We start from the raw sequence: 25,711 nt of genomic DNA on the forward strand, positions 1-25,711 counted from the left end.
CTGCACATTGAGATTCTGCAGATCTGCCTGTCTAACTGGCCCTGCGTGTGGAACTGGAAGCACTTCAGAGAATGCTACCATGGAGGTCCTGGACTTCAGTCTTTTACCTAGCAGCCTAAATTTGGCCTCCAGGACCTCTCTGGTATCCTTCCCTATATCATTGGTACCTACATGTACCACGACCACTGGCTTCTCCCCAGCACTACACATAAATCTATCTAGATGTCTTGAGAGATCCGCAACCTTCGCACCAGGCAGGCAAGTCACCTTGCAGTTCTCTGTCATCGCAAACCCAGCTATCTATGTTTCTAATGTTTGCATCCCCCATAACTATTATCTGTCTCTTCCTAATGACTGGCATTCCCTTCCCCAAGAGAGATGTCCTCAGTGCAAGAAGACACCACATCATAATTTGGAAGGAGGGTCTCAACTATGGAATCATTTCTCTCTGCTCCAGTTGCATGTTCTCCAATCCTGAGACTTTCATCCTCCTCAACAGTACAGAGGCTATCAGGCTGGGGATGGAATCGTTCTACTGTGTCCCGGAAAGTCTCATCTATGTACCTCACTTAGCTCCTCCAGTTCAGCCACTCTGGTCTCCAAAGCCCTTGCACAGTCTCTGAGGGCCAGGAGCTCCTTGCAGCGAATGCACACATATGCCACCTGCCATAGGACACATAATCATACATGCTGCATTGGGTGCTGTAAACTGGATAGCTCCCACTCTGTTGCTGGACTTCTGCCTGCATTCTCTTTTTACTCCTGAAGCTCATTTCTTTGTTGTTTTTGTTTTTATCAGGGGTTGATTTTGGCTTTATGTTTAAAGAATGTTACCTAGACCCCCCTCACACTCCACTTGTAAAACCCGTGCAGATCTCCCCTGTTCCCTAGCTCCTCTGGTCACTTAGGAGTGGGCTTTTTAAAGCCCTGGTCTTCCTGAGTAGCCCTGCCCCCTGGTTAAGAGTTGATAGGTACTAAAGGTTCTTAGAGATCAAAGTCTCGTTAAGAAGTTCTCAGCCTTGCCTAGCAGGCCACTAGGCTCATCACACACACGGTCAGCACACGGTCTCCCAAACAAACGGACTACAAGGTATATTTCAATCAAGCAGCAAGCGTACCACAAACACTGCAGACAACAAACTTACCCCAAGGGTCACATAATTGCTCCTCCTTCACCTGGAGAACTCCCTCACAAAACTCCCATGTTAGCCCTGCCTATTCTGCTAATCCCCTTAATGGCTAGGCACAGTAGATGTCTCTTCTGTTGGGACAATCTCAGATTCTGAGCAGATGCTCAGAAAGCTTGTTTTTCTCTTTGAAAATGTGCAAGTTGCAAGATGCAAGGCTGAATCTTCACCTTTTTGAACAATCCATGAAGGTCTCTTCACGCCTTGAGGAAACGAGTCCCAGAGACCTACAAGTGGACAAATCATCGTCATTGAGCACCTTGTCAAGTAGACAGATGATGCCTAAGGCTATTGGGGAGAATACATCACCAAAGTCAACCTTAACATCAGCATCAAAGCTGACATCAACACCAACACCAACCCCAACCCTCCAGCCAAGTCATTAAGCAAATTTAACCCCTGGGAAAACAAAAGTCCAACTTCAGTCCAAACAAAAGGTTCTTCCACCATCCTTGGGCTACTCTCCAGCCTGCCTCCTGTACGAACTTTTCAGTTCTTTCCTTGTTCCACTGTAGAGAACTGACTCCCATGCTGCTTTCCCTGGAATCCCTCTGACAGGAGTTTCCTGATTTCTGCAGACCCTGCCTCAGGGCCTTCTACATGAGCCCAACCTGCTCCCAGTAATTCCTCTCACTGAGTTTCATCAACCTTTTTTATGATCATTAGGTGATCACCTGACTCCATCCTCTCAGGCTAGGAGTCGGCTAATTATTGGCACAGGCAGGGCTGAGATGTTTGTTTTTAAGGAAACCTGCACAGGTAGACTGGGCCCTGATTCCCATTAAAGGAGACAGCCACTCTATGATAGACTCCCTTCCTAGCAGAGCTCCCTCATGACAAGAGAGAGCAGCCTAAAGACATAATTAAGGAGGACCAACTACTGGTCAAGACAGACTTACAGTGTCAATGGATGCCTCAGGTGCCAGATGTATGGCCACCATCATGACCATGCAACAGGTATCATGGCTCCAAGCATCAGGCATCCCAGGAGAAGTACCGGCCACTATCAGGGACTTCCCTTAGAAGACTAGAACTCTTCACAAAGTGGACTGACTAACAGCACTCTTCACTTACTGAAGGACTCAGAAGCTACCCTACTCACCTTGGGGATTTACATCTCTACACCATAACTCTAGTACTACTGTCCTCAGTCATAGTAGGGACCATGCACTCCATCCTACCCTCCCAGACACACTGAGTATCATGCCAAGGAGTGTAAGATACACAACAGGCGACATCAACCTTTCTTCTCATCAACAACCCATCTCGCTCCTAGGACTCATCAGCATGGTCAAGGGGCACATTGGACTCTGTCCATAGAGCACCATCTTTGGTGCTCCTGATCCCCAGGAGAGGTCCATTTTGCAACAATATCAGTGTATCATGCATGGATGCAGTCACACACTCTTTTCGCAGCTAATGGTATTGAAATTTCTTAAGGGCCTCCTTCAAACCCTGGAGGTAGAGACGCAGTTTCCTCAGGGGATGTTAATGTTGTCCTCAGGAAGTTCATGGAGCCTCTCATTGAGCCACTACCAGAATGTTACATACACCACCTCACCATCAAGACTGTCTTTCTGGTGGACATTGTGTCAGCTCAGAGTCAGCAAGCTCTAGGGTCTCATGGTTGGACCACCTTTGGACATAGAGAAAAGGTGGTGTTGAAACTACACCCCAAGTTCAAGACAACTTCAGAGACAGACTTTCACTTGAACCTTGCCAGTCGTCTTCCTGAAGCCACACTTGATACCCAGAGAGAAGAAACTGCCTCTCCTGACTTATCCAGAGCTTTGCTGTATTACCTTAATAGGGCCAAGCCATTTCAGTGGTCTGCTCCTCATCCCTTGGTGGCAACTTCTGGTCCAACCAAAGGCCAAGCCATCTCTTTGCAGAGATTCTCCCAAGTGAATCACACAGTAGATTTCAGTCTGCCATCAGCTGGCTGGTTAACCTATCCCTTCGAATATCAAGGCACATTGTTCCAGAGCACAAGCTGCATCTATTGCTTGCTTCAGAAACATTCCAGTCTCTGAACTCTACAAGATTGCAACATGGAGTAACCCACTGACTTTTATGAAACATTTTGCCCATGATGTGGCTGCCAAATTAGGTGGCAAGTTCAGGTGAGCAGTACATCAATCTTTGTTTGACCGATTCTGCTGATACTCCTCACTCTCACCATCCAGGGGGGACTCTGCTTGCTAGTCACCTACAGTGGGATCCACATTGACACACACTCTTAAGAACCACCACAGTTACTGTAAGGTATGTAACTGTTCTTTAGAATACAAACTTCAGGGTGAAAATGCTGTGAATTGTTTTCCAGCTGAATAGGAACAAGAGTTTTTATAGAAATACAATGTTTGGTTTTGTCATGGTCTCAATCCCTTAGGGATAACCAATGTCCAGAAACTAGAGCAGATAGAAACAATTAACAGAATCCTTGTTTAGGAGTTAACTAACCAGGTTTCCCCCATCTGGTAGCTGGACTAGTTGAGTATGCATCTTGAGCACTACTGGATTCATGAATCATGAGCCTTGAGGACCATAGGAAGCAGCCCTGCCAGCTGATCCAAAAGATATTCTCCCCTTTGAATGAGATGGTAAGAGGTGTTCAGTACTTGTCTCAGCAGGAAGCTGCTGTTGGTAGATCTTGAAATGTGTAGACAATTCATTTAATGGAAAAAGCAAATCATTAATAGTGTAGAATTAAAAGTCAGAATTGATTTGATTTAAATGAACAATGGTAGACTTGTGTGGCACTAAATCATTTCCTGTGCTTTGAATGTTAGTCTGAACTGAAACACCAGAATGAATCTAAATACATCAAAATAGCATTTGTTGCTTTATTACCAATTTGCAATATTACAAGGATAATTTGATAATATATTAAAAACCCTACTTTCATTTATATACAACACATGCTACATCAGGTATCATCAGTTTTTAATGCACATCATACATTTGTAAAGAAACAATGAGGTAATAAGGGAAGAGAGCAAGAGCTTTTTTTGTTTTTCTCAGACATTCTTTCACTAAATTTTTTGGTTTTCACTGTATTTTCTAATTTGCAACAATTATCTAGTCTACATACCTACCTCAGCAGAATTCTAAAATTCTCCAAGTTTCCGCAATTGATTTTATTTATAAATATGAGTGAGTAATTATTTTTAATATGTTGACACACAATATACTCATTAATAATTGTGAAATATGGCAAATGTAATTGTTCTTGGTTACAAATATTTTCTTCCAAGAATCTTAATCTTGTGGCTAAGGACATTAAATAGAATATAGATCGGTATCCATCATTTGCCTGCAAAGTTGGATAGCCCCTTTAATTTGTAGCCATTATCTGATTACTGTGGCTACACAGCAGGTAATGACGTAGCTCAGGTATAAAATAATGTTAAATATTTAGGCTGTTATTTTATATGAACATTAACATTATTCATGTTGGCTATATAATATGCAATAGCCATTATAAGTTTGGATTACTTTATAAATACATGTAGGCAGTTAAATTTAAAAACACTCATTTTCCTTCCTTGATCAAAAATGTTTGTATCAGAGGTCAGCTTTGACAATGATGGCATGTACATCAAGAGAAAAGTGAGAATGAAGGACTGGATTAATCATTATGGTAACTATTTGGGTGTCTGCCCACAAACTGAAATGATTTAGTGATTTGTTTTATCTATGACAATTAACAAAAATTAAATTAGGAATAATCCCACTAATACCCTACAGTACATGTACCAGCTACATAGTTTCAGAGGATGTGATTTCCTGTGTCAAATGATCCCTACTAATAAGAATAAAACTCTTGCTGTACAGATTGTACTGTATTTGAGAATATTTATACATAATACAACATACAAAATATTTAGATGCTATGGCAATATTTTTAGCATCTAGACTTAATTTACAGGGAATAAAACCCAGAAGTGTTATCTACAGTCCATCTCAATTCCCAGTTCTAGAAACAGGAACCTTAATTATTTTTGGTACAAAGAAAGATGATCTGAAAGTTATAATATCACTTACATTGTATGTTTTTGCTGGAATGAATGTTGAAAATACAATATACAAGTCCTCAAATTTTAGCAATAAATGTACAATATCTTACATTCCTTGCTGCTATAAAGACAATTCATTGTTCTGTTTTAAACAGAAAATTAAAAGAGGAAAAAAATTCTTTCAGTGGAAAGTGTTGGGATTAGGCCTGATCATCATAACAACTTTCTTTAGTGAATATGATCCGCCACGGAACTCAGCCCAGTAAACGCCATCCTGGTATCGGCTACGATAGTGTCCTCCCCGATACCAGACTCCATTGAGGTTTGAGTGAGCACAGGCATTGTACCACCATCCTCCTTTCTGATAATGAGCACAGTTACCTATAATGAAAAGCAGACTGTTATTGAGTATAGAAACTGAAAATCTTGCAGTAAGCAGACTAGCAAAACTTTCATAAAACAGTTTTAATGTCTGTATATTTTTAAATCTATCAGTCTGATGACGTAAGCAGCAAGGGACACAAAACTTTTCTTTTGCTGTCCCTCAATCCTTCAATCAAAACCATGCAAGTGGACTCTTCAGTGAAGCTCCAGTTTAGTACAAGATTCACCTGCAAGGATCCAGTTTCAGGATCCAGGCCCTAATTTTTAAAATAACATCAAATATTTAAATTAAAAAGTTTGTTTTGTCATCTGTCAATGAAAATCATTAGATTATCGGATTAATTTGTGTATCATCAGAGGGGTTTGTTTTTTGCTTTTTAAAATATTTTTAATTATATGTTTAAATGTAATTTTCTGTCAGGTCATTCTATGACTTGCCATTTTCCTTAGGTTTTTTTTTCTTGTTAAACACTTCATACCTGTGTACACATCATGGTCTCTATCCAGTGTGGTGAACTGCTTCCCGTTGTGCCAAGTGAAAGAATCCCCAGCATTGCCATTGTAACGTCCCAGTCTCAACTTGTAATATTCACTCTCTGGCTCCAGTCTGAAACTGGCATATTCAGCAAATACTTTTCGACCTGACCAGTCTTCCATTGTTACAAGCAGTTTGTAGTTGCCTTGATTTGTTAGCCAATAAATATTTTCTAAACCCAGCCAGTACTCTCCATCTATGTTACCAAATCCTTGCTGTGAAGAAATAGTGACAAATAGATTACTGTTGCATATATGTTTTACTTTTAAATCTCAATGCATCTTTAGCCATGGCACCTTGATGATGACTGCATGGGCATATTTTGAAATTCCAGTGCAACTTCACCTTGGCCCTAAGTATGTTTCAGCACTTGACACCACTAGAAAATTTTTCAGAGGAAGGTACAAGAGATCATGTAGTGGACACTCATGGAATAATCTGTCTACTGGGAAGTTTCTTGCCAACCTATCAGTTAGTGGTTGGTTTATAAGCTGAACCATAAGTGTATACTCCTTATAAAAGCAGTTGTATCCTATCTAACATAGCTGTGGATGGTCTCATTATTCACATATGTCTAATTATTTTTTCAGTTCTGCTAAGCTCTTAACTCTAAATCTCCCATTAAGACAGGAAAGAGAAAACAAGTTTCATTTGTCCTAACCTTGTAAGTATCCCAGTTTCTGAAAAAGTTGACTGATCCATCGAGTCGTCTCTGAATGACGGTCCAGCCTCCAGGGTCGTGTCGTTGGTCACACCAGACCTGCATAAGTCGATTTGTATTTTCAGGTTTCACAAGATAAATGGAACTGGTGTCATGGCCATCTTCTAATGCCTGTAGACAGTCTTTCCACGGTCCTGTTTTAAAATAGAAACACTATGCATTCAGAAAATAATTGTGCTTGTCATCTTTGTCTTCTGGAAATATTTGAATGTGGAACATTTTTTTCCTGGCATGTACTAGACATGCTTCTGCCAAGTATTATGCATAACTGTTTCCCTAAAAAACACATATTTTCACCTTTGCATATGGAAGGTGTAATGTCCAGTAGTGTGCTTGCATGGATCTGGGCTTCATTTGGTTTCATGAGGTTCTTGAGCCCTTTTACTTAATTTATTCCTTGGCAAATCATATTGTATGTGCTGTTTACATGGTGTATTAATTTATTGACCTTGGCTGCCTGCATGTTTTCATTATGCAGTATATAAAACATGGCAGATTATGCAATCTATTTTTTAAATCATAACCATAATTTTTAGTCTTATTCAGCTGAAAGGATACTTGGAATTGCGGAAGGCTAAATAGTAGTAGAAGTGCAATTATAAAGGAAGAAAATACTTCTAGTGTGTTCAGACTTGCATGCATGCTGGTGATTTGGATTTAATAGTGTGATGAAGGGATGCATAGTGTAAAGTATGGAGTGTAGATTTAAAGTATGGAGCATGACATTGTTCTATCACCTGGCAAAAAGAATTCACAGTATCCAAGTAAGGTAGGAGAAAGGTATTCACTACAAATGCAGATGCAGTCATATTTAGGGGATAGTTCAGAGAAGGCAGAGTAGCTGGTAAGATCACTTGGAAGCACATGGGAAATTCCCTTGCTCTTAAGCATAAGATTTGTTTTGTCAGGGAGACTGAGTCTCATTAAGCATGTCCATGTTTGAAGACTCCTCTCTGGATTGTGTCTTGTCGTGGATTTTGTCTTGTGGTGAAGTGTCTCCCCAAGATGTGACAGGTCAGAAATTCAGAAGTTAGCTTCTTTAAGGTGTATAAGCTAGTGGGCAAACTCAGTGGCCGGGTAAGATAGAATAAAGTTCCCAGCAACCATGCAGTCCAAGACCCTTTTTTCAAGGCTGGGTTTATTTTCAAACAAAAGCAAATTAATTCATAATATTTGTGTACCATCCAGCCAGTTGGGAAGGGAGAGCGTATACCCCTTCCTGTTAGCTGCTGGGAACAGTGCTTAATTTTTACTAGGGCTCTCGGCTTGGCAGTTCATAGCCCCAGCACCTCTGACAGTTACGAAAGTTAAAAAATTGCTTGAGCCCTGGCACCTCTTTCATTACAAATTAAGCACTGGTCTGGAAGGACTACTAATGGAGACATACACCCCTAGGACTTCTCTGACTCAGGGTTCTTCCTATCTGCTGCCCTGGCCCTATAGGAAAGAAGCCTTAAACCTGGTTTCTTATAGGTTACATCAGGGGTCGGCAACCCTTCAGAAGTGGTGTGCCGAGTTGTCTTTTATTCACTCTAAATTAAGGATTACGTGTGCCAGTAATACATTTTAATGTTTTTAGAAGGTCTCTTTCTATAAGTCTATACTAGATAACTAAACTGTTGTTGTATGTAAAGTAAATAAGGTTTTTAAAATGTTTAAGAAGCTTCATTTAAAATTGAATTAAAATGCAGAGCCCCCCGGACTGGTAGCCAGGACCCGGGCAGTGTGAGTGCCACTGAAAATCAGCTCGTGTGCCGCCTTCAGCACATGTGCCATAGGTTGCCTACCCCTGGGTTCCATGCTTGTATTAGCCATTTGCCTGCAGCTACAGCTTCCTGTTTTAAATGGCCAAAGAGTTATAACAGGCACACTGAGATGCATGCATACACCCCAAAGCCTGGTGTCCTTTATACAAGCTAGAATTTTCAAAATCATCTAAGAAGTGACATAAGAGCACAACTCCATTTGTTTGTGTCACTTAGACACTTTTGAAAATTGCAACTATAGTTTTTAAAAAACAAAATAAGGGAAAATAGATGTTAAATACAGAAAAAACTGGTACTTCTAAAATTAACTTTTAAAGACAAAATCTATATAGTAAAAACATTTGAGAAGAATCTCAGGATAATGAATATCTGGAAATATATAACAGAATGTAAAGTAAAAATAGATTTAAAAAACATCCTGTGTGGAAAGGCCGTCATTCCTTTAAAATGCGATCTGATTTCCTAAGGGGCAGCATCTGAGTGCCCAGGAAGGACAATTTTTGATTGGTAAAAAGTGCCCAGTAGAATTCTGGATTTTTTTGTTGATCCTTTTGCAAAAATTCAGTGTAAGCCAACTATGCCCATCTGAACACCTAGGTACGCTGCAAAAAGAAAATCAGAAACATTCGTGTATCCAGGATCCACTTGCTTAGTAACTATATTTTGAATTTTAAAATTTTGGTGCCTGAATACCATAATGGTGGAGATATTAGAAATGGCTGCATGGACAGCTTTGTTCAGTTGCTATGATTATAGTGAGTGAGCTGATAGAATGAAATGATAAAACTATTATCAGTAAGTAACTAGTCCGGATCAATTTTTAAGGGAACTGAGGGATTATTGTAGTAAAAGAATGTTTGATCAACATTTGTAAAGAGGCCAGAACTGAGCTATGTAGTAGACAGGCAGATCGTTTTCCTTTTAGTAATAAAATAGTCAAGTTGACTTTGCCTTCTATTCTGGATGGGGGATTTTCCAGCTGAGCTGCCCCAAAAATAACATTGGCATGAAGATCAACAGTAGACTCAGCAATATAATATATCATTATAAACATTGGCATTGTCACACTGATATCTGAAGGCAAGCAAAAAAAACAATTATTGAATCAAAAATGTGGTGTGATATACTCCATACACAGAGGAGAAAGAAAGCTACCCTTTTTGCTGGGGTGCAACACACTGGTTTCAGGTATGGAGGCCATAAAGCAGCTATTTTTAAGAGATTAGACTTTTTTTTTTTTAAAAAGTTTCTATCTCAAAGAAAATATTCTCAATGTGAAGATACTCAGATTCCTCACTAATTGGTCTGATATAAGAACCTAGATAGAATTTGTACTGCATTGTTTTCAGAAATTTTTAGACAGACAGCTCTGATACCTTTGCTACTGTGCTCATATTTTTGCCAAAAAAACAGAAAAATTAAATTAACGACTCACGAGTCAGTGATCCCTTCAAAGTCCAGACTGAGAGAGAAAAGAGAGGATTTAGTAAAGCATTCCTCTTTGGAATGATACTAAATTGTATGTTGCTATTATAATTAAACATAGTTCTAAGTTTATACAGAATAAATAGTTCTGTTATAAAGACTTTCCATTGTTTTGCATGCACGTAAATAAGATGATTATAACGAGTTAGTTTAGTTCACATTGTATCCACTGTATTAACTCACTGCAAGTAGACTAGCAGTGGACAGTCTGTGCCACTTGTTCCATAAATTGTAGCTTAGTTTAGGTGAACTTTGTGATATTTTAAAAAGCGTTTTGTAAATTTTCAAGAACCCAATCAAAAGTGGGTGTTTGAGTTTTTTGGTCTGTGTCCAAGTTATTTGATTTTTGTATTTCCCTTTGTCCTCAGCAGCATAGTCCTGTGAGTAGAATGCTGCTTCTGAGCCCAATTTCCTTTCTTGCTGCAGATACAAGTACATGTTCTTGGCTGCTGAAGTGAAGATGCAGCACTCTGTTTTAATATCTGTGTTTTATTGTGTTAAAATGCAGGAGACAGATGACATTGTATTTCTTTCCAATATCTGGTTCAACACATTTAACTTGATTGTGCTGTGTTTATTTTATTTCAACTTAAATACAGTGAGGTTTGTAAGAAAGAAAAATACATGAGTTCCAAGCTGTTGTGGAACAAACTTTTACAGGAACTAAGGACCATCACAAATTTTTGACCTTGCCTTTTTTCACAAACACATAGCATCATGACACTTAAAACAAGCAACCCCTCTCCAACTAAACAAAAAAACACCAAACACTACTCTGCACACACAGTGCTTCTCTGGGGAAGAGGATGAGAGAGAGACTAATCACATGACTGTAAAGAGCTCAGATACTAAGGGGAGGAGGAAGGCATGAGAACCTGAATAGAACAGAATAATGCTTCCTCTCTCACTGTTACCAGTTAATCTTCAAAAATAGCTTGAGCTCCTATGTCAAAGAGTGTGTTGTTATGGTTTCAGACTAAACGGAAGCCAATTTAAAAAAAAAACTCACGAAACAAGCTGTGTTTGGTCTCACTAATTTAAATTTGCAGACTTGGGATTTTATAATCATGCAAATATGTACTTTCAAATAGATATAAAAATGTACGTGTCAACAAAACATCTGCCAGTGCTGAGGTCTCAAGTATGATTCCTTTTAATTACTACCATTTAATTATTCTAATATAACTGATTTTTGGTTTGATATGGGAAATGCAGTGGTTTTGAACTATTTTTGCTTTTCTGCTGTCATCCTACTGAAATCAGTGAAATGTAGGGATATGCCTGAAGTGATGGACATGACAACAGATATGTTCTACCTAGCGATGTAAAATACAAAATGGTTAAACAGTAAGCATTAGTCTTACCAGTTAACCAACCCTAACCATTAAGCCCCAACCCCGGGCCGGCCGGCCAAACCCAGCCCCAGGCCACCCGACTGGCCTGCTGAACCCAGCCTCATGCCACGCTGGCTGACCCGAAGCCAACGCCAGCCTGCCTACGCGCCAACTCCACCCCCGCACTAGCCCACCGACCCCAGTCCTGCGTCAAGCTGGCAGATGCCAGCACCACGCCAGCCGACCCCAGCCCCGTGCGCTGGCCAGCAGGAGCAACCCCAGCCCCACCTGCGCTAGCCAGCTGAAGCAACCCCAGCCACATAGGCCCTAACCGTTCTCTCTTTAATCGGTTAACTGTTTAAACAACCTAATTTTAGTAGTTTAAATAGTTAACTTCTTAAACAGATATTTACATCCCTAGTTCTACCTAAATGAACCTCTACTGTTTAGTAGCAGTTAGTGGATTAAAGGATAATCTGGGATCACTGCTTTTAGGAATGTTCTAAGATTGATTTATATATTATGTAATAGCATATTAAATATGGTCTAGATGAAATTACTATAAAGTGGGTGCACACCTGATTGAAAGACTTACTCAAAGAGTAAGTTCATTGTCAAACTGGGAGGACATATAACGCTGAGAGTGGAGAGTATTATTACAAAATGTATGGATGTCACCAACCCAGGAGGGGTTGCAAGCACTTTGGAGTACAGGGTTAGAGTTCAAAGTGATATTAATAAATTGGAGAATTGGTCTGAAATCAACCAGCTGAAATTCATAAAGAGAAGTGCAAAGTTCTGCATTTAGGAAGGAAAAATCAAATACACAAATGCAGAATGGGGACTAATTGTCACAGGAGTGCCATATGTAAGGTATGGGAGATAATTGTTCCACTCTATTTGGCGCTGATGAGGCCTCATCTGGAGTTTTGTGTCCTGTTCTGGGCTCTATACTTTAGGAAAGAGGTAAACAAATTGGAGAGAGCCCAGAGAAGAGCTACAAAAATGCTAAGCGGTTTGGAAAATATAATCTATGAGGAAAGGTTGAGAGAATAGAACATTTAGTCTAGAGAAGGTTGCGGAGGACATAAATCTTCAAATATATAAAAGGTGATTATCAAGAGGATGGTAAACACTTGTTCTCCGTGCCCACTGAAGGTAGGATGAGAAGTAATGGGTTTAATCTTCCCCAAGGAAGATTTAGATTAGATATTAGGGAAAACTTTCTAACTCTAAGGATAAGTAGGCCCAGGAACTGGGTATCTAGGGAGATTGTGAAATCTCCAGCTTGAGAGGTTTTTAAGAATACATTAGACAAACGTCTGTCAGGAATAGTCTAGATATAGTTAATCGTTCCTCAGCATAGAGGCGTGGGCTAGATGACCTCTTGAGGGCCCTTCCAGCCCTTCATTTCTATGATTCTGTGATTATACAAGAGCAATGGTCCCAACCTCTGTAACTAACCTTGTGTAACAGTTTCCGCGATAACACTCATAACTTTCAGACACACAACTTTATATATAAACTAAGGGTCAATTCCTGAAGTGTGATTAGCATCTGCAGCTTCCACCAGGATATGACCATAAGACAATAAAGACATACTGTACCACTAAGACAAAAATATCAGTTTAAATATATGAAAATGGCAAGCAACTCACAAGTTATTGCAATGCATTTGATGATTTCCTGTTCTGTTCATTCCCTCTGGGGTACCTGGCATTGGCCACTGTCGGAAGATAGGATATTAGATTGACTAGACGGACCATTGGTCTGACCCAGTATGGCCATTCTTATGTTTTTAATGGGTATATTTAAGAATGTATACAAATATGATACATTGTCTATTTTAAAAAAAATCATTTTTGACCATATAATTATAGCATACATGGTCAGAATTAAGATTGTGTATGCGAACTTTGACATTTCTTAACTTTTGATTGTTTAGCCATGCAGCCTTACTGTTCCTTTAATGTAGTTTCTTTTATGGAATTACTTTGTTGATCAGCAGCTTTTATCATTAAAAATATAGTAAACTGTTTTATGTATGCATTTTAAGAAGTAATTTCTTGTTTCATAGCTGCGAAAGAAACACATGCAAACCATATCCACATTTTGCTTATAAAATAGAAGAATATTTATTTAAGTAGGAATCTGAATTTCCCACCAAAATCATTGTCCTGTGCCAAGAAATTTTAGTTTCATAATTGTTGCAAGTAGCGTGTGCGTGTGTGTGTGTAATTTAGTTTCCATTTTCATGAAGATTCTAGGTAGATTATGTGGAATTAATGCATTTAAGCATACATTGTCAAAAGAGCCTAATAATTCTGGGTATATTCATTTCTGTGCATTGAACTTGAGATATTTTGAGAGTCTGATTTTTCAGGAAGTCCTATGGATCTACCTACTAAAGTAGGAAGAAAATTCCATGAACTACAGTCATTCAGCATTTCATGAACAAAACTGGTTAGTGCATATTTGAGATCTGACAACAGTTCTAGTTGCCATAGTTTCTGCAGATAACTTTTGCCAAACATAATCTTTTCCTCCCAAAAAATATAATGGAAATATTGAGTTACACAGGGCAACTGGATGAATGGAGATAATGAATGAAAGTGCTCTTGGCAATTGGAAGCCATGCAGAAATTAAATGTTACAGAGGATGCAAAAAATGCCATAGACTGGCAAAGTTTTCATTTGTCATGTGGTTAAGATTAGGGTCTCTTTCAAGTGGTGCACTGCAAAGCCTGCACAAGGCAGAATATTTTGGTAAAGTGTCCCTTTTATATGTCTCTATTACAGAGAGACTATATGACCATGCAGTTATTTTTCCTATGTACTGTGTAAAAAGTAGTGCAAATGACTGCCTGCAAGAGCCATTTTAGATTAAACCTGCTGGATTTTGATTGCTGTGTGTTCTACATTGTAGAGTGTGTCCCATTCAGTTTATGTAATGTAAGGATATCTATTTTGTAATTCTGGTCAATTTATATAAACACGGACTGCATATTATAGCTGATAAAGAATCCAAGAAACTGTTTTTTTTGTGTTGTTTTAACTATTGGGGAGGAATGAAAGAGTTCTGGTCAACATTTCAGACTGTGTGGTAAATTGTTTCAGATTTGCCTGAGGCAGAGTTACATCATTTTCTGTCTCCATCTGATCTTGGTTTGTATCAGTGAGGCCTCTGCTGCTGTTCATACTGGCAGGCTGACCTATAACCTTTTTGCTAGCTGTTATTAATCTTATAAAGTAGTGGTAGAGAATTTAGTAGATTTCCTTTTTGCTTTCTTGTACAGTTCATTAACATAATGAGTTTTATTTTATTTGAATTCATTTGTTTGAAGAGATGACATCTGTTATTGCTGAAAACTTCTACTAAACAGTTTCTGACCAATTAATATTGGGACTAGCAAGCAACATTGCTGTATTGACAATTGCTGTTTTTACTGGTGATCACTATGGGAATACAGTTTAGAAGTTTTTGTGGTTAGTGAAGGCAGGCATCTCTTCCTTGTACAATAAACCCCAGTCAGAATACATTCTATGGAAGGAATGGGCAAACTTTTTGGCGGGAGGGCCACATCTGGGTGGGGAAATTGTAGGGCTGGGGCAGGGGGTTGGGGTGTGGGAGGAGCTTTGGAGTCCAGGAAGGAGCTCAGGGCAAGTGGTTGGGGTGCAGGACGGGGCTCAGGGCAGAGGGTTGGGGTACAGGAGGGGGTGTGGAGTGTGGGAGGGGACTCAGGGTAGGGGGTTGAGATGCAGGAGGGGTGCTCAGGGCAGGGGGTTGGGGTGCAGGAGGGGTTCGGGGGTCAGATTGAAAGCCCTGATGGGCTGGATCAAGCCCGCAGGCTGTTGTTTGCTCTCCTCTGTTCTATGGTGATTGTATCTCAGGATTTTAGCTAATTTAAACAGGAGCAGGAGAAGAGAAGTTTTCAACATACTGTTATTCGGGGATGTCTCAAGCCCTTTTTTAGAATTACATATTGGACAGAATATGTAAAAGTTATGATTATTTTGGATAGTATGAGGATATTTATTTTGATACTAAGGTGTTCCTGTTTGCAGATTTCTTACAAGTATCTGTTACAATTGTGTGTATCTTAGAAGAGTTGAGCCCTTTCACTGATTTCCCGTATTTGAATGTTCAGGAACTTTCACTAGGGATTCATGGTGTGCCCAGGAGAGAAACTCTGGAAACTTCTCTTAGCATCTAGTCACTTTGGCTCAGATTTTTAAAGGTATTGAGGCAAAGTGATGCTCACCGTTACAATTCCTAACAAATTTAGGAGCCTCAGTCTCATTTTCAAAAACGATTTCAAAAACGATTTAGGCATTGGGATATGTCTACACTGCCATTAAACACCCGGGGCTGGCTCATGTCACCTTCCTTGGTTTTGTAGGGTTTGAGATTAAGGGGTTGTTTAATTGCAGTGTAGACATTCAGGCTCAGGCTGGAGTCCAGGTTCTAGGCCAGGTCTACACTGAGGGGGGGGTGTTTGATCTAAGTTATGCAACTTCAGCTACATGAATAACGTAGGTGAAGTCAGCGTACTTAGATCAACTTACTGTGGTGTCTTCATCGTGGTGAGTCAACTGCTGCTGCTCCCCCCTTGACTCCGCCTGCGCCTCTCACGGTGGTGGAGTACAGGAGTTGATGGGAGAGCACTCGGGTCGATTTATTGCGTCTAGATGCGATAAATCGACCCCCGCCGGATCGATCACTGGCAGCTGATCCAGCAAAGGGGGCAGATCCCAGAGCTTGGGTTCCAGCCGAAGGCTGAACGTTTACACTACAATTAAGTAGCCCATGAGCCCAATTCAGCTGACATGAGACAGTCACAGGTGTTTAATTGCAGTGTAGTCAAAACCATAGGAGCCAAAATTCCATTGACAGTAAATAGGATTGTAGTTCCCATGTGCCTGAAAATGAGACTTAGGCTCCTAATTCAATTAGGCATTACAACCCTGAGCATCAGAATGTCTAGATACTTGCATTTTTATATAAATGAGCAGTAGTCATTGTGTGGCATGGTACCAGCTGGTTCATTGACTGCTGTCTTATTTGCTATATAATTTTCCATTGTTGTCTATTTGCTGCATATGCTGTGGATGGAGAAAACTGGTCCTATTTAGCTGCTGACATTTATGACTGTGAATGGAAAACAAGTACAGATGATAACTTTGTTTCATGAATTTTATATTTACAATGACAAATCACTCTTTCGGGAATTAAAGCAGAATATCTCAATGATTTTAATTTTATTTTCACATAGAACGAGACAGCAAAATCTTCATGGGCAATTTTCAACAAAATGCTATATAATAAAGTAACACATTTTGGCAAATGCGTGAATGAAAGCATGTGACCCTAATCCTATCCGCACAAATTAATTTGTTCATGATAAAACTCATGTCTTTCAAATTATAGCACTCCAGAGATGTTTGTACATTTTTAGACTGGGATTTATGAGCATTCTTTCTCTAGAAGTGCTTCATTGTATGATACAACAATATCTTTATGTTGTTTTTGTGATACATTCTGCCAGTGCTGTTCATTATGCATGCATTGATTTTTATCCTCTCTTGGGATTTCTTAGGCACTAAAAATAGACCATGATGTATATGTTGAAATACAATCCAGAACTTCAAAGGTTCCTATTATATTTATGACATAGTACTGAAACCAGAAAAGGATAATGCCTCTATATCTGTTTTAAATCTGACAGTTTTTTTATAGAAACCATATTTCCCAGTTATATGAATATAGAAAAATGCTCATCTTACATTTTCAATCTCATTTTGGCATAGTAAAGCCATGTTTCTGAAGAGCTTTTAAAATATTATTAGCAATACATTCTAAAATAGTGATTGCTTTATTATGGCAAAGTCAGAGTAATATTGTTATTATTTATTTGTAACATAGTCAAGGAGCAGGGTCTGGTTGTGCTAGGCACTGTACAAACAGAACAGAAAGACAGTCCCTGCCCTAGAGATCTGACAACTCTCTCCTGCACATACTAATTATGTATGCATGATAGATAGAATCAATAGATAATGGTGGCATTTTCCTCACACTCATAAGCCTCTCCAGTTCACATGCCTGGGTATATTAATTTTGAATGGGATAGATGTGGATACACATCAATCATAATAAAGTTTCATGTGGAGCAAAGGAAACATTTTCTGTGTGTGGTCTGTACTGCCTTGTTTGTTTGTGGCTTGTGGAAGCTGGACATATTTTTGATTCAGCCCAGGAGCTGTGTAATTATTCAGATATAAAATTTAATTGTTTAAAAAATACTAATGAAAATTACTGGATTAACCACCATGCAGACTGAAGTCTACTGTTTATCCACAGTACAGGTGGAACACGGCAACCATAGCGCAAGCTTCCCCAGCACTTAGGAGGAGGAGGCTACTGCTAATGTTAAAAGACAGATCAATATCCATAGCATCTAGTCATTGGTCTATTTGTTAATATATAATATGCCCATACTTATCTCTTATACAGCACTTTTTGTCCAGATATCTCAGCATGCTATACAAATGGAGGGTATCATTACTCCTGTTTTTCAGAAGGGTATACTGAGGTGCAGAGAGGTAAAGCAACTTGACTAAAATCACATAGCAAGTCAGCAATAGATCTAGGAAGAGAGCCAGGGTCTCCTGACTCCCAACCTAGTTGACCTGTTTACTCAGTTGATAACATTGCCTCACACAGGATGCCTGGAAAGGCTCTCCTCAGTCTAATTCCTAGTGAACAAACTATCAATTTATGTTTCATAAAGACCATTAAACAGTTACTAAACAATGACCACTTTTGATCACTGGTAATTTGAGGCCCGCTGAGGTCCTTCAGAGTTACTCATATACTGAAGGTGGAAAATTGGGCCCCTGACCTATATTGAAGGAGGTGAGGTAGAGATGAAAAATTTTGTCTCTGTTACCAATTCCCCAAACCATGTAATTTTTAGAAACTTAGTTTATTTGTATTTTACCATTTTGGAAACATTTAAAGGTTATGCTAATTATTCAAAGATTAAGATTTTGCTGGGTCATTTGGCAAGAAACAGTGACTGAATATCCCAAACCAGGGAGCCTTGAGAACTAACAGAAAATGTTTGGATTTTTGTTTTTAAGAATACAATGCTTTTTAAAAAGGAGCCTATGTTAATAGAATTTAGACACCCCATATTATCATGAGTGATTTAATATGATCTTACCTATAAGGTGTCAATATCATATCCTACAGAGCATACTTGGAAAGAAATTGAACAGACAGACTTTGTCACATTAGTTATTTCAGAAAAAATGTAATTTAATTAAGGTCGAAGTATTAATTAATAATACAGAGCATAAGTTAATATGGTTAGCTATTGTGTTCCAGTTCTAATTCTGAGGTAACACTGAAAGGATGCTTTAGGGGGTGGAATCTAGGTTCTAGGCTGGGAAATCATGTTATATAAAGTGGATAGAAGAGTTCCTCTAGTCTTATTTCACTTCCAGAATTCAACTTGGAAATCAAAGTTGTGCCAATCAGAAAAACCTTTCCCAGGGAAGTGAGCTATTTGTCTATCGTGTAAAAACTGAAGGGAAGGGATAGTGAGCTGTCTAACTGTACCATTTCTTCTAAATTTTCCTAGCTCATACTGGCAACTTTCTTTTCCTTTAGAACTGACAACCCCTGCCGATTCATTTGGACAGAACTCAGACGATTTTAATTCTTTGAGACTTTAATTGTGTGCCCTAATTTATTTTAACTCCAGCCAAGACTTGGCAACTGATTTGTGTCTTACACAGTATGATGAATCCTTTGCTGCCCCCTCGGCTCCCCTTTCTTTTGCTGATAAAAGAGAGAATCTCCAAAATCTGAAAATGTATATTATAGAATTTGTAGCTTTCCCTTTGCCAGCTTTCCCTTTCCCTATTAAGAACAGCTTCCATTGAACAAGGGCACTTTAGTCTTACAACTTTTAACTAAGAAAAGTAATTATATGATGTGTATATATATATATATCTATTTCTACTTTGTAGTCTTCTGCCCTATTGTCACATAACACAAATCTTCATGCATACTGGTCTGTATCTTGTCTGTCTTTAACAATGTCCAGTGATCTCTTGGGAGAATTGGAAGCTAGGATTGAAAATGTTCTAAGCATCAACAATGTGCTTGTTCCTTGAGCTAAGTGGAAATATAGGCAAGTGAATTGCACAAATTTCTAGAAGGTAACTGTATCTGAGTGTAAGTCTTAGCTGGAATTTCTTAATCAATAACTCCTTTCACAAGTAGGAGTTTTAGAATTGATATGTTATTTTTATCCTGTCTATAGTCATTTGTCATGGTGTCTGAGGAGTGTATTTATTAGTTAAGCTTTCCCTTTGTTTTGTATGTTAGTTTAGTACCTGAAATTCTGTTACAGGTTTCCCTGGTTTAATGTTAGTACAGCACCATTTCTGTAGCGAATATGCTTGCATCAGACATCCCACTCAGTAATTCAGTAATCTAGAGAGGCATCTACACAGACGTGCATATTCTCCAGCTAGATTAATTGTGCCTGACACTCAAGAATCATACTTGAATTTTGTGAAAGATGGTATCCTTTTCCAAGTCTGCTATGTTGTCTGTTACTATTCTAGTTCATGTCTGATTCAACACATTATCATTCTCACTTGCAAATAGAAGGCAACAGCTGGATAGAGGTTAATGATATAATTGTAAGAGATGAGACAAAGTTAGTCAATTTAAGAGTTAAACATCTTTTCCTAAGCAAATCATTGTGGATTACTGAATGCCAGAATTCACAATGACCTGAGATCTTGATTTTGAATTTTTTTCAGTGAGGAGTGCATCATCTTCATAGATAGAGAACACACTAGTGTAGCCGGAAGGATGTAAATACTAGCTGGCTATATATATAGCACAGCTGGTCATTAAGATATCAGATCTGGTGTTCACACTCCCTTGTGCTGAACAGTTTTTTCTAATTTCCTGGAGAAATGGAACTATATGGCCTTTCCCTGCTATACTGTTTCCTATGGCTATGTGTACGCTGCACACCACTTGTGGCACTGTGTAAGGTATGTGTAGCTACATGCTACAGTGAAAAGCAGACTGTGCAACATTGCGGTGTGTAGTTCCATGTGTCAATGAGAGGCTCTAGTGGCAGCAGGCAACCGGAAAAGGCTTGGCGGTGAGGAGCTGTCAGAGCCTTTCCCCGCTGCCATAGTCTTTCCCCGCAGGAGCAAAAGAATCCGGCAGCTCCCTGTTGCAAGGCAAAAGGTCTGGAACCGCGAAGCAGTTTATTGATAGCCAATGGGACTTGTGCTCTTTAATCCCTTAGGCCCTTCTGAAATATCTTCCCTGCCTGTAATCTTCATTTGTGACATGTACAAAACTAGTTATGCTGTTGGTGTTTAACAAAACATTACAAGGCCATCTCATAAACTGTGCTTTTGGGGAAGTAAGCATTTGATAAGGGCTGGCTTTTGTAGGAGGTGTTAGGGTCTAGTTTTTGTGTTCTTTAATTTGATTGTTGATTTGGGTTAGTTATTTACTTATTTTTCTGACTTTGGTAAGGCTTCTGGGTTTTATTATATTGCTTGTATTTTAAAATTATATCGCTTGTATTTTAAATTGTATTTATTTTAATAGAATTAACAATAATCTTGGTGCACTAAAATGAAAACCTCTCTACATAACTCTAATTTTGACCTAAATGTAAATAATCTGGAAGTACAACAGTTAAAGTGGATATGTCGTCCTCAGCTTATTCTTACTCTTAAGAAACTGAGATACATGGAACAATTTGAGAAACAGTATGAGGCCAAAGTTTCAGAAACTGACTTCCCCCCCCCCCACTACTATAATTTGAAAACAATGTTTTAGCTGTTTTCCTTTTTTTGATTGCTCACAGGTTAATACCTTGTACATCATGTTTTAGCCTGGAGCTGAGGTTTATGGCACAGTTAGAAACCATGAAAATGAGGAGTTTATAATGGAAAAAATTGAAACCATAAAAATAATATTTGAAGTGAAGTGACCTATTGCCACTTTATATTACTAGAGTGATAACATAATAGCAGCAGAAAAGCAAAGTTTGTGTTGAACGGATGTTTAACAGGCCAGATCCAAAGTCCATTTGATTCACTGGAAGTCTTTAATGAGCTTTGGATCAAGCCCCAACTAGCCAGGTATATCCAGGACAGACAGAGCCTTTCATTGTTTGTTAATTGATGGATTTCAGTTTTTAAAATGTTCCCATCCTTTTCTTTGGGCATATGTACATATAATGTAACATTAGAGCAACATTGCAGACCAAGGACTAAGAAATATATTACCTCCTGCACCCCAAAGCACAATTCCTTAGAAAACTCTCCCACTCATACACCCAACTATTCATCCTTTCCCCTTTTCCTCCTTGAAAAAAAGCTTGAGAGTAAAAATGAGCTTTGCAACATGAACTGAAGGTCAGCAAATTCAAGCTGTTGCAAGCCAAAGTTGGAAGCAAAGTCTGCAGTCTAGGACTTGTGAATATAAAGGCCTTGCCAACAGCACCCCTGCAATAAAGGAGGTGTTAGCTTGGACACCGCACATTATCTCAACTACATTGATATTGCATGGCAAACAGATGGTATCCGAGGTATCCTGGGCCCAGCCTATTTAAGTTTTTTTACATCACAGTAAATATATTAAATTGAACCCAAAACAAACTGGGAGCCAGTGGAGCTCACAAAACACAAAGTAGTGCGCTCTCTGTGAGAAACACCCTTAAAATTCATCTGCTGAAGTAGCTGGTTTTTGAATGATCTTGTGGAGAGAGTATTGCAACAATTCAGTCTCGGGGACAAAATGTTGCTTACTGCCACAGGATTTCTGCATTTGAAAGAAGAGGATGGAATCTCCTGGTCAAGCATAAATATTAAAGAACCGTGGGGCACTGCCACTACCTAATGTTTGCAAAACTACAAGTTGAGGCAGACTCTGAGGTTGGGAAGGCAGTAACAAAAGGCAGACAAATTTCCTTAATGGAAGGACTCATAGTACCTCTGCCAGTTCTCCTAGCAGGTGCACCCAGTCCAGCAACATCACCTCAGTCTCATCTGGGGTGAATCTGAACCAATTCACTCTCAAACTTGTGCATTTTCATTTGCTAAATATGTTACATGCTACTTACCTCTGTCTGCATCTTTGAGACCTAAGTATGATATCTCCACCTGTGGAAAATGTGCTGTTAGTCACTGCATATTAACATATATGTCAAGTATCAGGGGGTAGCCGTGTTAGTCTGTATCCACAAAAACAACAAGGAGTCTGCTGGCACCTTAAAGACTAACAGATTTATTTGGGCGTAAGCTTTCGTTGGTAAAAAACCTCACTTCTCACTTATGCCCAAATAAATCTGTTAGTCTTTAAGGTGCCAGCGGACTCCTTGTTGGTTTTTTTGCATATTAACATAGATATCATTTAGACATGCCAATAAAATAACTTACCAGATGGTTTATCAGTTGAAGTTGGACTGCTAGTAACTGGTGGGATGGTTGGTAGATTAGGTGGTAGAACCTTTAAATTCTGATCACTTTGAATCTCATTGGTAGCTATTTGGTTAATAATGCGATTGTAAGTAGGAGGCTGATACATTCTGTTAGGTGGTTGGGGAGGATGGGGTATTGGCTTAATGGATGGCATTCTTTGACAATGTTCTTCTAGCTGTGCGATAATTATAGACTGGTTATTGGCAATTGTCACCAAATGTTGATATTTGTACTCTAGGTCCTTGTATTTGTTTGCAAGTTGCAACATATCGGCAGTTTGGTTCAATATCTTATTTTCAAGCTGGGAAAGTTCTAATGCATTGTCCCGTTTTCGAATAATTTCATGTAGCAGCTGCATATAAAGTTGCGTGACACGAGAGTTCATATTCCGACTTTCTTTTCGTAAAAGTTTAACCTCATTAACAATCCCACCATCCACTTCCACCAGTTGCTGAAGAGTTTCTATTTGTCTCTTTTGCTTTAGAAGTTCATTGTTAAGCAGCTCTAATTCTTGTTTATTTACCCGGTTTTCAAGAAGAACCTCAGGCTCCTTTGAATTAACACAAATGGCACCTGTCACTTTCTGCTGAGGTACAATAAAGGTATAAGTGCATTTGTCCTGTGTGTCACTGGACCGCTTATACCTGTTCATGTAAATGAATTCTTGCTCTGTGCCCTCGTCACTGCTTTCAAATTCCTGTGTCTTGCTAGCAGTCGCTCCCATGACTGCAATTAGTAATAAACAAGTTAATCTTGCTGCCTTCATCATTCTTTATTTTTGGATACTTTTTCTTCTACAAATGAACTTCTAAAATCTGTTTAAAAATAAAAATAAAAAAGTTATTTAGTAATAAATAGAAAATGAATGAATGTGAATAAGAAGATTAACAACTGCTGTATTTATTGGGAAATCTTAAAAAATTCTTTTCAAGTGGTAAGTGATGATATGAAAATATACATATTTTCATGCCAACAAATATGGTACACTTTTCATGTCTGGTAAGAGCTTCCACCAGATAAAGATGATAAAGTGATAGAGAGGCTCCTGAGCTTCATGGAGACAAGTTATAACTTACTAGCATCCTGTTACCAGATCATTGGTTAATAAATTGTGAAACATTGCTATAATTTCTCACCACTCACCTTAAGGAACTGAATTAGTAAAAAGTAAGTCCGTATTTCCAGGACAGTGCTATCAGTTTCTCAGAAATTCATTTAAATAAAAATTAAGTTTTCATCTCTTACACTTGCAAAGATAACCTTAAAATGTGAACAGAATGTAGCTGATCCTGTGCTGTTACAGTTTCTGAAATGCATTAGAGTAGGGCTGTCAAACTGTTAAAATAAATAAATAAATAAAAAATCGCAATTAATTGCAAGATTTAAAAAAATAATCACAGTGAATTGCAATTTTAATCACACTATTAAACAATAATGGAATACCAATTTAAATTCACTGTAAATATTTTGGATGTTTTTCTACATTTTCAGATATATGGATTTCAGTTACAACACAGAATACAAAGTGCACAGTGCTCACTTTATATTATTATTTTTATTACAAATATTTTCCCTGTAAAAAGATTTTAAAAAAATAGTATTTTTCAGTGCACCTAATACAGGTACTGTAGTGCACTCTCTTCTTGTAAAAGTGCAACTTATAAATGTAGAATTATATTTTTTTAGGGCTGTCGATTAATCACAGTTAACTCATGCAATTAACTCAAAAAATAACTGTGATTAAAAAAATTAATCATGATTAATCGCACTGTTAAATAGAATACCAATTGAAATGTATTAAATATTTTTGGATGTTTTTCTACATTTCAAATAAACTGATTTCTATTACAACACAGAATACAAGGTGTACAGTGCTTATTTTATATTATTTTTATTACAAATATTTGCACTGTAAAAATGATAAAAGAAATAGTATTTTTCAATTCACATCATACAAGTACTGTAGTGCAGTCTATTGTAAAAGTGTAATTTACAAATGTAGATTTTTTTTGTTACATAGCTGCACTCAAACAAAACAATGCAAAACTTTAGAGCCTACAAGTCCACTCAGTCCTACTTCTGGTTCAGCCAGTTGCTAAGACAAAGAAGTTTGTTCACATTTACAGGAAATAATGCTGCCTGCTTCTTATGTCACCTGAAAGTGAGAACAGGCATTTGGATGGCACTGTTGTACCTGGAGTTGCAAGGTATTTACGTGCCAGGTATGTTAAACATTTGTACATTCCTTCGTGCTTCAACTTGTAGGCTCTAAAGTAATAATAATTATACATTTTTAAATTGTACTTTCCCAATAAGAAGAGTGCACTACAGTACTTGTAGGAGATGAATTGAAAAATACTGTTTCTTTTGTTTATCTTTTTACAAGGCAAATATTTGTAATAAAAAATAATATAAAGTGAACAGTGTACACTTTGTATTCTGTGTTGTAACTGAAATCAATATATTTGAAAATGTAGAAAAACATCAAAAATATTTATAATAAATTTAAATTGGTATTGTATTATTGTTTAACAGTGCGATTAAAACTGCAATTAATTGATACTATTTTTAATGTAGTTAATTTGTGTTGTGTTAATTACTTGTGTTAACTGTGATTGACAGCTCTGTATTAACTATAAAGTTGTTTAACAATATTTTAACAACTAAAAGGAGCATATAAATCTGTTTTATATTGCTTAAATTTGCTGGAGGTATGGCTTTGATGGAGTTCTGGCAATTTAGGTATTT

At 38.2% G+C, this 25,711-nt stretch overlaps 2 protein-coding genes across 5 annotated transcripts in view; one reads left to right on the top strand and one right to left on the bottom strand.

Annotated features, from left to right (window-relative positions):
* RALGPS1 (Ral GEF with PH domain and SH3 binding motif 1) overlaps positions 1–25,711 on the top strand; it is a 360,828-nt gene that overhangs the window by 133,177 nt on the left and 201,940 nt on the right. The gene's annotated exons all lie outside the window — the stretch shown is intronic.
* The window catches only part of ANGPTL2 (angiopoietin like 2), a 39,957-nt gene continuing 18,265 nt past the window's right edge, over positions 4,020–25,711 (bottom strand). The window contains exons 2-5 of the mRNA XM_032788075.2: positions 22,922–23,778; positions 6,787–6,980; positions 6,070–6,340; positions 4,020–5,587 (exon numbers count right to left, since the gene is read on the bottom strand). Coding sequence (XP_032643966.1) covers positions 5,388–5,587; positions 6,070–6,340; positions 6,787–6,980; positions 22,922–23,732 — 1,476 coding nt within the window. The 5' untranslated portion in view covers positions 23,733–23,778 and the 3' untranslated portion in view covers positions 4,020–5,387. The remainder of the gene's footprint in view (positions 5,588–6,069; positions 6,341–6,786; positions 6,981–22,921; positions 23,779–25,711) is intronic.

The sequence above is a fragment of the Chelonoidis abingdonii genome, chromosome 24 (assembly GCF_003597395.2).
Source record: "Chelonoidis abingdonii isolate Lonesome George chromosome 24, CheloAbing_2.0, whole genome shotgun sequence".
In the NCBI taxonomy this organism is placed as follows: Eukaryota; Metazoa; Chordata; order Testudines; family Testudinidae; genus Chelonoidis; species Chelonoidis abingdonii.